The sequence below is a fragment of the Quercus suber genome, unplaced genomic scaffold (genome assembly GCF_002906115.3).
Source record: "Quercus suber isolate HL8 unplaced genomic scaffold, Cork oak 2.0 scaffold_145, whole genome shotgun sequence".
Lineage (NCBI taxonomy): Eukaryota > Viridiplantae > Streptophyta > Magnoliopsida > Fagales > Fagaceae > Quercus > Quercus suber.
In genome coordinates, this window is record NW_027069606.1 from 588385 (window position 1) to 602731 (window position 14347).

The window sequence follows — 14347 nt, forward strand, 5'->3', positions numbered from 1 at the left end:
AGTAGAGAGTTTGAAAAGCTTCCCTTCTAACTTTTGTAGAGGTTAGAAAGAATGCATTCTCCAACCATACAACAAAATAGAGCAAGCAAACAAACTGAAAAATTCCATTGCAATGCCTCAAAACCTGTAGAAATAGAGATACCAAACACAAACATTCTGCATTTCTGCAATTGCTAATTGAAATCCTAAGCATCCAAGTAATTTTCCAAATATTTCTTTCAGGTACAATTTCATATAAAACCTTGTTGCTGATGTTAACCATCTACATGAAGGCAGTTATAGCAATGAAACTGAGATTTACAACCTTTATATGGCTAGCTTAACTAGAAAGCATAATGCTTCTTAAAACTTCTCAGAAGCTACTGATTCAGAAATGCTTCTGGATTACCATAATCATGTATTTCTCGTTCACCATGTTTTACTTTCACCTCATAATTAATCTTGAACAAAAAGTAACACCCACCCACACAACATAGAAAAATGGCAAAACCATGGGAAACAATTAGTATACCAGAAACCTGAAGCTTTGGTAACATATTGTAACATTCCAACCTTTGTGTGCACATATCCCTAAATCCAATTAATCACTCCCACAAACATTCTGGTGGTAACAATTGAAGTACTAAGCTATCAAATGGCAAAGACTGCATGCAAAATAAAGGTACTATTACAATAGCAAACACAACTCCGATGCACATTGCAGAGAAAACACCAGGCCCTAGTGATTTATCGTCTTAAATTGGCTTGATCTTGAAATGGAGTGAAATGAGAGAGAATACAAAGCACTTCAGATCCTGCAACCACAAAAGACCAATAAGAACCAGGGCGAGGGATGTAAAATGTGGATAAACAGTAATGACATAAATATCCAATACTCAGAAAACAGAGACACCAAAGAGCAATAGAGAATGAAGTCTAGATCTCAACTAACAGAAAGAGGAAAGGAGCAGAGTACAATAATCATAAGAACAACAACAAAAACAACAAAAAGAAAATCCAAAAGGATAATAGCTTCTGTAATCTATACCGTAATTAGAACCCACTGACTAGGAAACTTGCACCTTTATATCATGGACCACAAGCTAAATTTCTCCTGAAGATAACATGCTGGCCAAATCCCCAAGGATTATGAGCCTGTAAAGCTCACCACGCTAAACATCTCTCAAGCCCAAGAAAGGCACAGATTATGCTCTCTCACTAACAAAAAGTGGGTAGAGGGATCGAGAAGGGAAACATTTAGCTGCTAACGCCCTTCATAAGTTGTTTCCTCTTTAGACACACTCAACCGATATTCAGATAGAATGGATTCATTTTTCCGTTTCAAAAATCCAAAGCAAAATATTGTTAATAAGGTAGTCACAAGCAGAAGTTGGTAATATGTAAAGAATTTTATCCTCCATATATTTGCAATCTTGATTCTTGAACCATTACATCATGTTGACTACTTTAGAGGGCTTCTGATAAAATGTTGGTGGATAAAGTTTCTATACAAACTGGTTTGGAGGAAGTTCCTCCAAACAACTAGGTGGCAATCTTAAACAATGACAAGTGTCCTGGTCATGTGCATTGCACATGACCAATTTTAGCTTAAAGTTGAAAAGTAATGCTGTTAAGCAACATTACTGACTTCTCTCTCAGACTTTTCTCGCACCTAAAACACTTTCTCTCTCCATCGTTCCAAACTGAAATCAAACTTCAAACCCCTTTTTTCCTCTCTCTCACTCTCCCGTCCTCCTCCTCGGTTCCCAACCACATGCTCTCTCTGCTAGTTCGCCCCATCCCTACTGAATCTAAACCAAAAATAACCTCCATTGCTCTCAAATTTTAGCCTAACACCAAAAAAAAAAAATTTATATTAACGAGAAAATACCCAGAATCCTTGTTGTGAACAACACCAGCAAGGATTTTGTTGTTCACATCAACAGAATTTTTTGTCTTCTTTGTAGTTTCTGTTCCTTTGTTAATAAAATTTGTTGATTATCAAAAGAATCCTTGTTGTGAAAAATAGGCTGGGGTTAATTCGCTTGTCCTATATTTCATAATCTCTTTGATGCGTGTATGTTTAGGGTCTTGACTAAGATCTCTGTGTGCAAGATTTTGGGTTTGGGCCATGAACCTAGTGGTGAGTTATTATCACAGTTATTATCAAGTGCCAACTGTTGTGCAAGATCATTGGAGAAATAAAATTTCTGATTTGTCAAAGAAAGAAAAGAAGGTTGGCTGGTGCCATTACTAGTGATTTCTGTCATTTAATGTTGTTGGTATTAATTTGGATATGGATCTGGAACGAAGGAGAGAGAGAAAGAGAAAGAGTGATTTAGGTGAGAGAAACAACTGACTGACAGACAAGTTTAGTAATGTTAACTTTTCTAAGATTGGTCATGTGCGGCACCTGTCATTGTTTAAGATTGCCACCTAGCTGTTTGGAGGAACTTCCTCCAAGCCAATTTGTATAGAAACTTTATCCAATGTTGGCTCATGTAAGTTGAATTCTAAATACAGCTGGGACGATTCTACTCCAAAAATAAGTTATACATAGTTTGATTAAAGTTTGGCATGGAAATGGCAAAAGGAAAATGTTGGTAATGTAATTATTGGTATTACTGTAACTAGAGTAAATGTAATATTATTTTATAGTAAACATGATATGAATATTTATGCTAATAGATGTAAAACTACATAGCTCAAGGTGCTCCGTGCTCTAAAGAAACCTTGAGGTTGAGCGATGCCATCTACCTTTCTTACTTGATAACCTTGGCAACTTGCAATTCTCATGTTTACCATAGATTTAAGTCATTTGGTAGAGTAGAAGAATTAAACAAAAGTTTTCTGAACTATTTTTTTCCTCGAAATTTTTTCAAACACTTGAAGGAGACATGGTCTCAACCCATGTGTCAGTGAATACCTTCACAATTCTTGTTTCGAAATACCCAAATGAATTTTTAAACTCCAATTCTCTCAATGCTATGCAAACAGTTCACCCACTACACCTACAAGTCACTGGTTGATTTCATATCAAAATGACGCTATGGCTCATTTTTTATTTTGACCAAACATCTCAGTCACAAAGAAAAACCTCTCCGGATCAAAACACAAAACTCACTGTCATGTCCACAGTATATAGCTCTGAACTATGTACAAGAAAGTATCACAGGAATGAGAGAAAAGAAGGTAACAAAGAAAAAATAATGAAGAGAACTATATACAAGTCATGTTGTATTTTGTTGAATCTTTTAGCTAAATATTTGAATGTCCAATCGAAACAAACCCACACCATTCAGTTTCACACAGCATTTAAAATCTGATACATGTCAAAGTTTCATTTATTTTTTTTTTTTGATAAGTAATAAAGATGTATATTCAAAAAAACTACCTCATGCAAAACAGCATAAGGCATAACAAAGATTACAAAAAGAGAAAAGAAAAAACAAAGAGAAAACTAATTACAAAAGAGAGAACTAAGAAACATGGGGAGAGAATCACTAGAGGTGAGTCCCCAAGCCCTAGACCAGTCGAAAAGGGAGCCACTGAAAGAAGCGAGCAGCTGGTCATTAGTGCTTTTCATGTCCTCAAACTTCTACCAATTTCGCTCCCTCCAAATACCCACGTTAAGCACAACGGAGCTAAATTCCAAATGCTAGACGAATGCTTTCCCAACCAATTCCACCAATTTCGAATTTCGAAAAACCAGACCCACCATTCACATAGTTCTCAGGTTCTAACAGCTTCCTAAGTTCTAACCCAAAAACTCTCCATCCATTCTTAGCTCTGCCTTCTGGAACAAGAATGGACCTCCTAGACCCGCCAACTTTAAACTCCATCAAGAGAAGGAACATGCCAAAAGAGTTGGAGCTTCGTTGGAGGGTGTAAGCTAAATCACCTTCCCTAAACGTAAAAAAAATTCTTTGGACTGATCCCAACGACAATCTGTTCTATACTCTTCATCAGCCATTGTGCCACATTCTTACCCATGAAGACTGACTTCATGAAGTATCTACTCTGCTCAAAAATCCTTAACGAAAAATACCGACCCCCTTCCTCTATCACCAGTTGAAAAAATTTGGATTCAAGAAAAAAACTGCGAAAACCACCCATAATTACTTGACAGTGTCAAGGACTATTTCAAGGTGGTGGTTTGAAATTGTACAAGTGCAAAAGAGAAAGTTGGCTTAAGTGTTTTTTATCCCTACGAACTGCAATGGAATGAAGTGATGATGGTACAGAAATCAAATTTGAAAGCAGCTGATCAGTGAGTGCGTACCCAGCTCACCTCCTATTCGTTCTACAAACTCTTCAGCACAGTAGGGAATTCAGTTACAAAATTCCCTGCTGTACCAGCCCCTTTGCCTATTTATATAAGCCCCAATTCCCACAAATTTGTAAACCTAATTCCCAACTGAAGATCTAGAGAAAACCCGTACCTCCAAGAGCTAAATCCATAGTTTTCTCTCTATCCTCTTCCTCTCAAAATTGCCAAATCGTTGAGAGGACATTGAATCCTTAACACATAAAGTATCCTTCAGAGAATTTATGTTGTTTGAAGCTTTGGGAAGCATTGGTCCGGAGCTAGAGTGGAGAAAGGACTCATAGAGTCAATTGCTAGCAAGAGCTTGGAGGGCTTGAGTACATCTTTCCTACATTACTTGGAGGGTTTTTTCAAAGTTTCATCAAGATGACACTATTTTATTCTATTAACTATATGATATGCTACAAACCTTTTCTTTTCACTTATTTCTTTTCAAGGAACAATGGCATTAATTCTATCGATTAGTGACTCCATTTGATAGTAGAACCATGAACAATAATATAACAGTGTACTGCTTTGATGATTAGCAATTAGGTGCAACCCTAATACATGTAATATTCACACCAGTGACAACAACAAAATAATAACATGAAAGTCATAAAAAGTGGCAAGTACAAACCTCAAATCCACCCCCCCTTCCTTTTTTAAATGAAGTTACAACCCTCAAAACTTGTCCAAACAATTTCTGTAGATTAAAAGCAAAACCTTCTACTTAAAAGCAAAAAACAATAGTAGACCAGTTTTTCTCCATCTAAATGTTAGAAGCAGCAATTCCAGAGGCATCCACTAATGGGCCTGAGAGATAAGCAAAAATCAAGAGGAGGGAGATATACCCTAGAATTTTATTTACCGTAGAACTCTCTCGGGAACAACAGTTCTTAGTAGTCAGACACAGTGTAGTCTCTATGAGATTCGACTATTATGATTCTAAATTAACAGTTGAAGAAGTAGAGATACTTTTATTTACCCCAAATAAGGGTATGTTAAAAAATTAGGAATGGGCATTGCCCAAGTACATAGGTAGAAAAGAAGTAGAGATGTTTGCAAAATGGATCATTGACTAGCCATCAACTTGGTTTTTAAAGACACGTTTCAAATCTTCCTTTGATAAGTGCTAATTATAAATGAGTAATAAAAAATTACTTCCTAAAGAATAACTAAAATTCCAAGTAAATATATACACATCCCACTTAATAAACATTAACCACAGATATAAATGAAATTATTTAGGGTAAGCACAATAACTTAACTCAATTCAAGTGCCTGAATCCAAATTAAATTATGGTCAGTTTTATGGCCTTTTTAAAACTAATCAACATCAACCGTATGTATCCTTTTCTACTATTCTATCCTATCTAAAATCATATTCATTGTTACCTACATATCTGTGTACCCATGTTATTTTAAGGCACTAACTACCTTGATTCAGTCCATGTAAGATCCCAACAAGAGTCCAGAAGTGGACTTGATTATAATAACAAGTCCTTCACTACAACTGCTTAGAACTGAACCCAAAATTGTGATAGACCCATGACAAGTGAAGAAACTAAGGATAACAAAGAAGATGTTCTGAGATTTGAAAACTAGTATCAGATACCAATTTCTTAATTCATGACTTAAACCACAATTAGAAAGAAGGTAGGAAATAAAACCTAGAGATCAAAACATATACATTACAAACTACAAAAGAGAAATGCACCGTAAAACATAAAATAAATGTACGAATGAACTGACCTGAACAAGGTAATAGAATATGCGAAGCCCTTCAGGGTCATTACTGCTCTGCACATCAACAAGGGATCCAATCTTTGAAGTAGTAAAAGAGATATGCTCGTTCCCCATCACAATCTCAAGCTCCTGCCTCCCAACACGGTCGGGTTCTGGCCATTGGTTATCATCTTCCTTTAGAATCTGAACAAAAAACATATATGCTAGATCAGAAGCGGAAAACGTAAATATAATCAAATTTATATAATAACTCAAAAACCCCCAACTCAATCAGATTCTGAATAAAAAACAAGACAAAAGTACAACCAAATCTCACACATTACAAAGGCACAAAATGCTTGAAACTCAAACCCCGATTTTTTAAGCCTAGTCATAAATATGATAAGAGCATAAACAGTGTGTTCAAACCTCCATTTCTAATCAATCCTTAAAAGTACACAGACATTATTTTTCATAAACGCATTGAAAGAGCTAAAACTCTTCACTAATCCCCAAGCAGCAAAAGAGTAAGCATCGAATTCAACCAAACTCCCCACACAGATCAAATCCTGAAGTTATTCCACAGTAGACTCTCTCTCTCACACACACAATAGAAACCCTAAACCCTACAAAAACCAATCAAAAGTAGCACAAATGTGATAAGCATAAACAGTGGGTTCAAACCTCCATCTCTAATCAGTCCTAAAAGTACACAGACATTATTTTTCACAGCCGCGTCGAAAGAGCTAAAACTCTTCACTAATCCCCACACGGCAATATAGAAGGCATTGAATTCAGCCAAAATTCCTCAAACACATCAAATCCTGAAGCTCAATTCCACACTAGATTCTCTCAAAAACACACAATAGAAACCCTAAACCCTTCCAAAACCCAATCAAAGGTAGCACAAAGAAAAACAGAAACCCCTAAAAATTAAATATGTTACAGAGACAGCTAAATCATATACAGCTAGAAGTAAAACACCAACTAATTCCTCCGATTTTCTCAGCAACCAAACAAGAAATCCACAACCAAAAATCAACAAAAAAAAAAACCAAAACCCTAAAAAAGAGAGTTAAGAGTTAGAGAAGAGAGAGAGACCTCGCTCTCGAGGATGATACGGCGACACTCTTTGAGGACGGCTGGGGTGACGTAGACCTCCTTGCGAATCATGGTGTCGTTCTTGTAGTTGGAGTTGTTGGCGTAGCGAAGCATGCCATTGGAGCGGAACTCGAACTCCAAGAACTCGTGCCCAAACTTCCCCTTGTGCCCTACGTAGTACCGCACGTAGAACTCCTCCAACTCTTCCTCTCCTCCCACCACTCCTGCCATTTTTTCCACCTTCTCTCTCTCTCTCTGCTAGCCTCTCGCTCTCTCTACTTTCTTCTCTTTCTCCGCGAGAATTTCTCTGAGTCGAATCGGCGATGCAATTACAGTGGTAAGCAAACACAGGCCCTACTACTGTTACTAGAGGGGTTCGACGATTTTTCTAGATACGGGCTGGGCTGGGCTTTATTGTGGGCCTTTTCTGATTATTGAGCGCCGTTTAAGATAGGGTTAAAAAGCGATACATTATATCAAAAGCCTAGGCAGAACGGTAAAACAGAGAAGGCACGGAGTGGGGACTGGGGAGAGAGAAAAATCTGCCACCACCATCAGACTCCTGTAACTTCACAGGTAATTTTTTTTTTTCATTGTTAAAATTTATGGATTAATTATTATTTAGATTTGATTATTTTGGTCGGATTGATATCGATTTAGGTGTTTGGATTAAATTTGATTTTGATTAAGGTATCTGGGTAAGAATGCTTTAGTTTGGTGTATTCGAGATAAATTTTTTATTTTTATTTTTTCCTCTTTTTCTTTTCTTAAGACTAAACGTGGGAATTGGAGTCTATTTTTTGGGTGGGAGTGTTTTTTTAATCTAAACGTGGGAGTGTAGAATTGTGGCAGTGTGGGGGTGCTTTTTTTTTTTTTAAAAATAAATTCTAAATTATTTCCCATTTATTTTTTTTCAATTTCTTGAGTTATGTTTTGTCAATTATTGTATTGGTTAGATTTTGTTTTTTGTTAGATTTGTATTTCTTTTTTTGCTTTCCCCTGAATTTTGAATTCATTGGAAAAAAACATGGAAATTCTTTTTTTGCTTTCCTACAATTAATGATGTTGTGACACATAGGAAAAAACACCGATCTAAAAATTTGTCATGTTCACAATTAAAATGTGAAACATTAATTAAAAAAATTTCAAATTTATTTATTTATTTATTTTTTGATGAATGGCTTTGATTATCTGTTAAAGCATAGTGGGTAACCACACGTTCAATTCCATTGCTAAGAACAGCTTGGTGGTTCAACATTCCCTGGTGGTTAGTCAGCTAACTTTTTCTTGACCTGTCTATATTTGATTGATGATGGTAACTTGGTAAAGAAGTGGACTACTAAAGAAAATCTCTACCCAATCCGCAAGCTTGATCAGTCTAAAATCTTTCCCCTTCTCTAAAATCTTTCTCCTGTGGTTTTTTTAGCTCACATTAGAAGAAAAGAACTCTAACAGGGTTTTAGTGGTTATAAGTAATGAAGATTCAAGTGATTGGATGAATTGGTCTAAAAAGTGATTGGGGTTTTGAAAGATTGGATCTTGAGGGCAAAGAGTAGCTAGAATCAGATCTTTAAGTTGCAGGACTAAATTAAATGGTTGGTGTTTGATAGTTATTTGGACTGCGGTTTAATTATATATTGGAGATTTGAGAGATTATATAAGTTTACCACAATATTTATGTTTATTGTACGTGAGTTCGTATTAGTAGGTTTTTAAAATTTTGCTCAAGTTTTATTGACAAAAAAGTATTAAAACTATTGATTTTCGTATACATATTTTGTGGCCTTTGGTGAACTTGCATTGGATTAGTGATGTGAAATTAAGTTAAATAAGACCATTTGGTGTCAAAGCATATGAGAAAGTGGATTATTGATATATGGATGCATTTACAATTTCTTATAGCATTATTCTTGACAAATCAAAAGTAATCTATTACTCCTTTATGCAAAGCTTTTTTGTGCAATTGGCCTTATACTTTATAGAATGGTAAGCTTTGATTTAGAACCATTAGATTTTCCCCATGAGGATCCTCACTTGGAAATCAGATTGAATTGCATATTTGAGGTTTGAACTTAAAGTTACAAAATTAGTCAAGATTAATAGATAAGTTTTGAAGACAAGATAAAAATCAGATTATAGACAGATGTGCTCTAGGATTTCCGAATTTTTTTATTTGCTAGGCTTGCATTGGATTGGTTTTTTTGGGATAGTGCTTTGAGATTCCTTTATATAGTGGTTTGCGGAAAATGAATTTCCACAACTTTTAGGGTAGTTTTAGGAAACTTCAAGAAGTGTCAGTCAAGTTGCAAAACTTTGGCTTTCTAGGTATTTTAAAATAAATATTAAAAATGCTTTGTGTTTTTTTTCCCCTTTTATTTTGCTTTCCTATTCATCAACTGTATGTATATATATATATATATATCAAACCAAGGAATTTTGAGTTTTAGTTCACAATTTTACATTTTTTTTCACATCACACCCTTTCTCCCCTCTATTCCTAAATTTGCAACCCCTCTGTTCCTTATATTTCTTATTTAGTCAAAAGTCTCTCTAATCTGTGAGATTATAATATAATCTCAAGTATTTGTTTTGCTATGACCCAATTACAATGTCGTAAACACTCTGCTTATCTATGTAAGGAGGTCAGTTTTTCTTTGATTTTTTGGGTATTTTCTAATTATTTTTGAGAGTTTTTTCTACATATGATTGTGTTGATTGGATTTCCATGTGGGTTATGTTCTGTGTAAGTCTGTCTTTCTTGGGAAATTTCAGTTACTTTTTTTTTTTTTTTTTCCTTAAACTTCTCTCTGCGATTTATCAGTTTTGAAAGATTTAAGTTTTGAAGACAAGCAATGAGTTTTACATTTTAAAAAAATATTTAATTTTGACCAAAACGTTGAAGCAAACAGAATTTGTACTGCTTTATTTAATTAATTGGGTCGGTAGAGGAATTCTGTTGATGGGCTTTGTTGGTGATAGAATGAGATATTTGAAAGATCATTTTGAACAATTTAGAAACTACAAGATGGGAACAACCCAGATTTTGTGGTTGAGGTTTTGTCTATTTTAGAAGCTATGCCTAGAGCACTGTGACTCATGAGTATTTGTAATCTCTGTAGTTAATTTAGGAAAAAGTTTGTTTATTGATTTATTTTTTGTTTATAGGCAAAAGGAAATACTTTACTAATAGGAAAGATGTTTACTAATTTATTTATATATTTCACTTCTGTAGAGAACAGAAAATTGAGGCTTTAAAATAGGTAGATGTCCATGTTCATCATCAGTTTGAGTAGTAATACTAATGCCAAATATTTACCCTTTTTTCTCCTTTATTCTCTATTGTCTCTTTCTGCATCATTATTGGTAGTATGTTTTGAGAAAGAATAAATTCTTTCAAACAATCCTGTGAACCTTTCACTTTGAGAGAGATAAATGTACACACATGTAAATGAATATTTCATTTTTTATGTTTTCTAGCAAACATAGTTTTAACTTTTAATGAGCATTTTGCCTCATAAAACTTTTGTTTTTCATGTAGACACTAAATACTGAATATTAAATTTGAATATTAACTTTTCTTTCGTGATCAGATTTGTATTACTAGAAGGGTCATTTTTTAGCGTATGTTTCTTGAAGTTGTTCTCTTTGAATTTTGGAACTGTCTCTGTATTTAATTTAGTTCAGTGTAGTTGTTCATCTTTTCTTCGCGGGATCTCTTATTGTCACTCTCATATATAACAAATTTTTGGAGAAAACATCATTGTCTGATCCTTTAAGCAAAAATATAGATACTAATATAAAAGTGATTTGCACAATGAAGGCACCATTGTCATCTTTTATTCATGATGAGTTTCACTTTCACAGTTGCAGAACCTATTCACAATTATGGGGTGCTAATGCTGGATGGCACAATGGCAAAACAATAAGCCACATAGAGCAAACGGACGGAAGTCTATATACTTGAGGGTGGCCGATGCAATAATAGATTAGCCACGAAGTGTTTATAAAAGAAATGTTCAACCTGTGTTGATGCAAAGGATAACTTCCACTCTTTTAAGTTTATGAAATTTTATATGTATTACTTTTGTGATCTATTGTCTTTAAGCTTTTGTAGATACGTTTCTGCAAATATTGTGGTTTAAAATGTGACAAAATGTATTGTTTTAAGTGTTGTAAAGTAAACAAAAAATGAGAAACCTTTAAATTTTTGAATTCTTATTTTCAAATATGCCATAGTGTTTTGCAAAAACAGTCCTGCACTTCTTTTGTAATAAAGGCATTGTCTTTGTTGGTGTAAAAGTAAAGCCTTTTTGGATGCTATGCATCCAAAAGTACGCATTTATAGTCTTTCAATTGCTATTAAAAGTGTGAGGAAAATTATTAAAATATAACAAGATGCTAACTTTTGTTTTTTGCTTAACTTTGTGGTTCATTAGATTGATCAGAAAAGCTTTAAGAAATTAAAAAGCTTTTGTCAATTTTAAAATTCCTTGTTTGGGTCTTTTTAAACAAAGAATGATTTGAAATTCATCATTTCAAATTTCATTGTTTGGATATCTAAAATTTGGATTTGGATTTAAGATCAATAAAATATATATTTTTAATTATTATTTTTCTTAATCCTTTTACATTTTAATTTTAGTAACATTTTTAATAAATACATGAGGTAATATTAATAATTCAATTGACAAAATAATAACTAAATATCTTTAGTTATAAACAACTAAAAAAATATTTTGCCAATTATTGACAACTAAAATTTTTATATCAACTAGAGAAAAATCCCAAATGCATGGATTTTTTTCATAAAATTCAAAACCTCAAACTAAAAAATTATTCTAAAGTTCATAATAACTAAATAGTTATATATCAAGAGAGACAGATTAAATACCCAAAATATGTGTATTTTCTTCCCATTTCTATTATGTTTTTCAAAAAATCCAAAATACAAAATAAGAAAATTACAATATATAAACTCCACTAGCAAAGGCAAAAATCTCATCGCCTCTTCCTCATATACTTCCATCTCCTCTCTTTTACGTTTTCGTTGAATGGATATATCTCTTCTATCATTGGTCATTTTTTGTCTCTGTTCATTTTTCAAAATACAAACAATAAAAATCTATAACTAAAAAAAAAAGGTTATCAAAGAAAATCCATGAAATCACACCAAACAAAACAATGCAATTTCAACTACAAATATGAATAATAAACAACATTTCAATTTCCACTGCAAGAGCATCGTTAAGCATACATTAGATTGATACCATCCTACAAAATATATGTTGAGTCTAGATCGAACAATATAAATTCTTCCTTGCAGCCAAACATTTTCCTCATATAAGACATACCTACAAACCAACCATGATGACCATTATGGACCAAAGGACCTAGACATAGGAGAAAAGAAATGAAGCACAGTTGAAAAATTCTCCAAAGAAGCTTTCAGGAGACGTATCATATATGGCACTAAGCCGGTTATAGCTACATCTACTCACCAAAGTTTGCTAGGAATCACTGCACATCTAAATCTAAACCTTCAAATAGCCAAGTTCAATTATTTTTCGAGTTTAAAATAGCCACATTCAATTAATTTTCTTCACCTTTTCACTGCCTCAAACCAAAATAAACAGCCCAACCTATGCAATTCCATAAACTAAGAACCTACTTCTCTTGAACCTGCTAGGGCATCATTCATTTTCTTACAACTTAAATTGAACTTAAAGGTCATAATTTGGCCTAATTATCTCATAGTCCAAGCACTACATTGTTTTACTTCACATTACCATGATCACATAAAAACCAAATCATCAATGTGTTTCAACTTAACCTCAAACTACGATGAAACTAATAAGAAATTTAAGTTTCAAACTACAACGGAACTCAGATAGAATATAGGTACTGTTCAATTAGCACACTGAAAGCCATTTTTCTTTGTAAAAAGAAAAACCAAACATTGCTCCTAAAAGCAATTAAAAGTACATACGAAGTGCCAACCAACCATTGTACAAAAACGTATCTCCAAGATCACGAAAATTACAACGAACCCAATTCAAAATTGCAACTTTCCATAACATTCAAGCATAAAAATTTGAACTTTATCAATTTAACTACTCTAAAACCAATTGAAGCAGTAAATTGCTACCATTTCAATTTCCTTCTCTTCTCTAATGAAAGTTCAAGTGTATGATTATGGGATTGGTGTCATCTAATCTTATGTGCGTTGCCTCCTCACCTACCACTGCATGATGCTTTTACCAAAGCACCATCTCAGTTGTATAGCCTCACTGAAAAAATTCAACAAATAGCTACAAGAACTGTTTACACACACACAATGAGTCTTGAAAAAAATGAACCAAAAGCTTATAACAATTCTCACGCTCTATTTATGTATATCAGTTCACAGAAGCATTTCATCAAACACATAATTTGCATTACAAACCCATGAACGAAAATTGAAATAGAAAATAAAGACAAACTCAAAACAAATCATTGAAAATACTATGAAACAAAACCCACAAACAAATCAAACGAATCCCAAACAAAACCCACACATAAATCAGAGGAAACCCAAACAAACCCACAAAAAAAAAAAATTGAAACCCACAAAAAACCCCAAAGCCTTTATGATTCAGATTTAGTAGAAAGAGAGAAATAGAGAGGATAAAGAGGAAGAAAAGAGTTGAGAGAGACAAACCTTGCTGCGAGAAAGAGAGAAAGAAGCACTGACTACTGAGAACAGAGTAAGAGAGTGCGTGACAGTTTCTGAGAACAGAGGGCAAGCGTAGGTGAGGGATTTCTAAATACCTGGGTATGAGAGGGGATTTCAAATCCATGAATTTGGATCCAGAAATCCGAGGCCCAACTCTATTAACTTATCCAAACAATAGATTTGGATTTGGACGTACTCAAATCCAAATCTAAATTCAAATTCATGTCATCCAAATAGATCACATGTTTATTGAGTTCTACAAATATTAATTTTAGATAATACTCACAGGAGTTGTTGTGTTTCTTTGTAACTTACTATTTTGGGAGATTTATTTTCAAGTGAACATTAATCTCTATTTATACCCATAGGGATATAACCCTTCAAAAGGTATGTATGGAAAATTAAAATATTTCATAAAACCGTTCACAAGGCTTGAAATCTTTTTAACTTTTCTGAATAGTCACTAGAAAATTCTGCAAAAAATTTAGTTTTTTCGAGTTTCGATCGGTCGAAAGGTCCTT

At 33.8% G+C, this 14347-nt stretch overlaps 1 protein-coding gene and 2 long non-coding RNA genes across 3 annotated transcripts; 1 reads left to right on the top strand and 2 right to left on the bottom strand.

The window, feature by feature from the left end:
• Window positions 1-481: 481 nt before the first annotated feature.
• Window positions 482-7476, bottom strand: LOC112008497 (protein mago nashi homolog). Its single transcript, XM_024040824.2, has 3 exons — window positions 7115-7476; window positions 6041-6217; window positions 482-794 (listed from the first exon to the last, which is right to left on the bottom strand). The coding sequence occupies exons 1-3, from the start codon at window positions 7343-7345 to the stop codon at window positions 735-737; spliced, it is 468 nt and encodes a 155-aa protein (XP_023896592.1). The 5' UTR covers window positions 7346-7476; the 3' UTR covers window positions 482-734.
• Window positions 7477-7571: 95 nt separating this feature from the next.
• On the top strand, window positions 7572-11326 carry LOC112008498 (uncharacterized). The gene is made up of 2 exons (XR_002882570.2): window positions 7572-7690; window positions 10979-11326. It is a non-coding gene; the product is annotated as an uncharacterized LOC112008498 (long non-coding RNA).
• A 671-nt stretch (window positions 11327-11997) lies between these two features.
• LOC136068967 (uncharacterized) lies at window positions 11998-14123 on the bottom strand. The gene is made up of 2 exons (XR_010630262.1): window positions 13812-14123; window positions 11998-12203 (listed from the first exon to the last, which is right to left on the bottom strand). It is a non-coding gene; the product is annotated as an uncharacterized LOC136068967 (long non-coding RNA).
• Between the last annotated feature and the right edge of the window lie 224 nt (window positions 14124-14347).

Coding starts and splice junctions, on each gene's coding strand:
- LOC112008497 (XM_024040824.2), bottom strand. CDS start 7,345: ATGGCAGGAGTGGTGGGAGGAGAGGAAGAGTTGGAGGAGTTCTACGTG. Junction 6,218..7,114: donor GTATCATCCTCGAGAGCGAG/GTCTCTCTCTCT, acceptor TTTTTTGTTCAG/ATTCTAAAGGAAGATGATAA. Junction 795..6,040: donor TATTCTATTACCTTGTTCAG/GTCAGTTCATTC, acceptor TTGTGGTTGCAG/GATCTGAAGTGCTTTGTATT.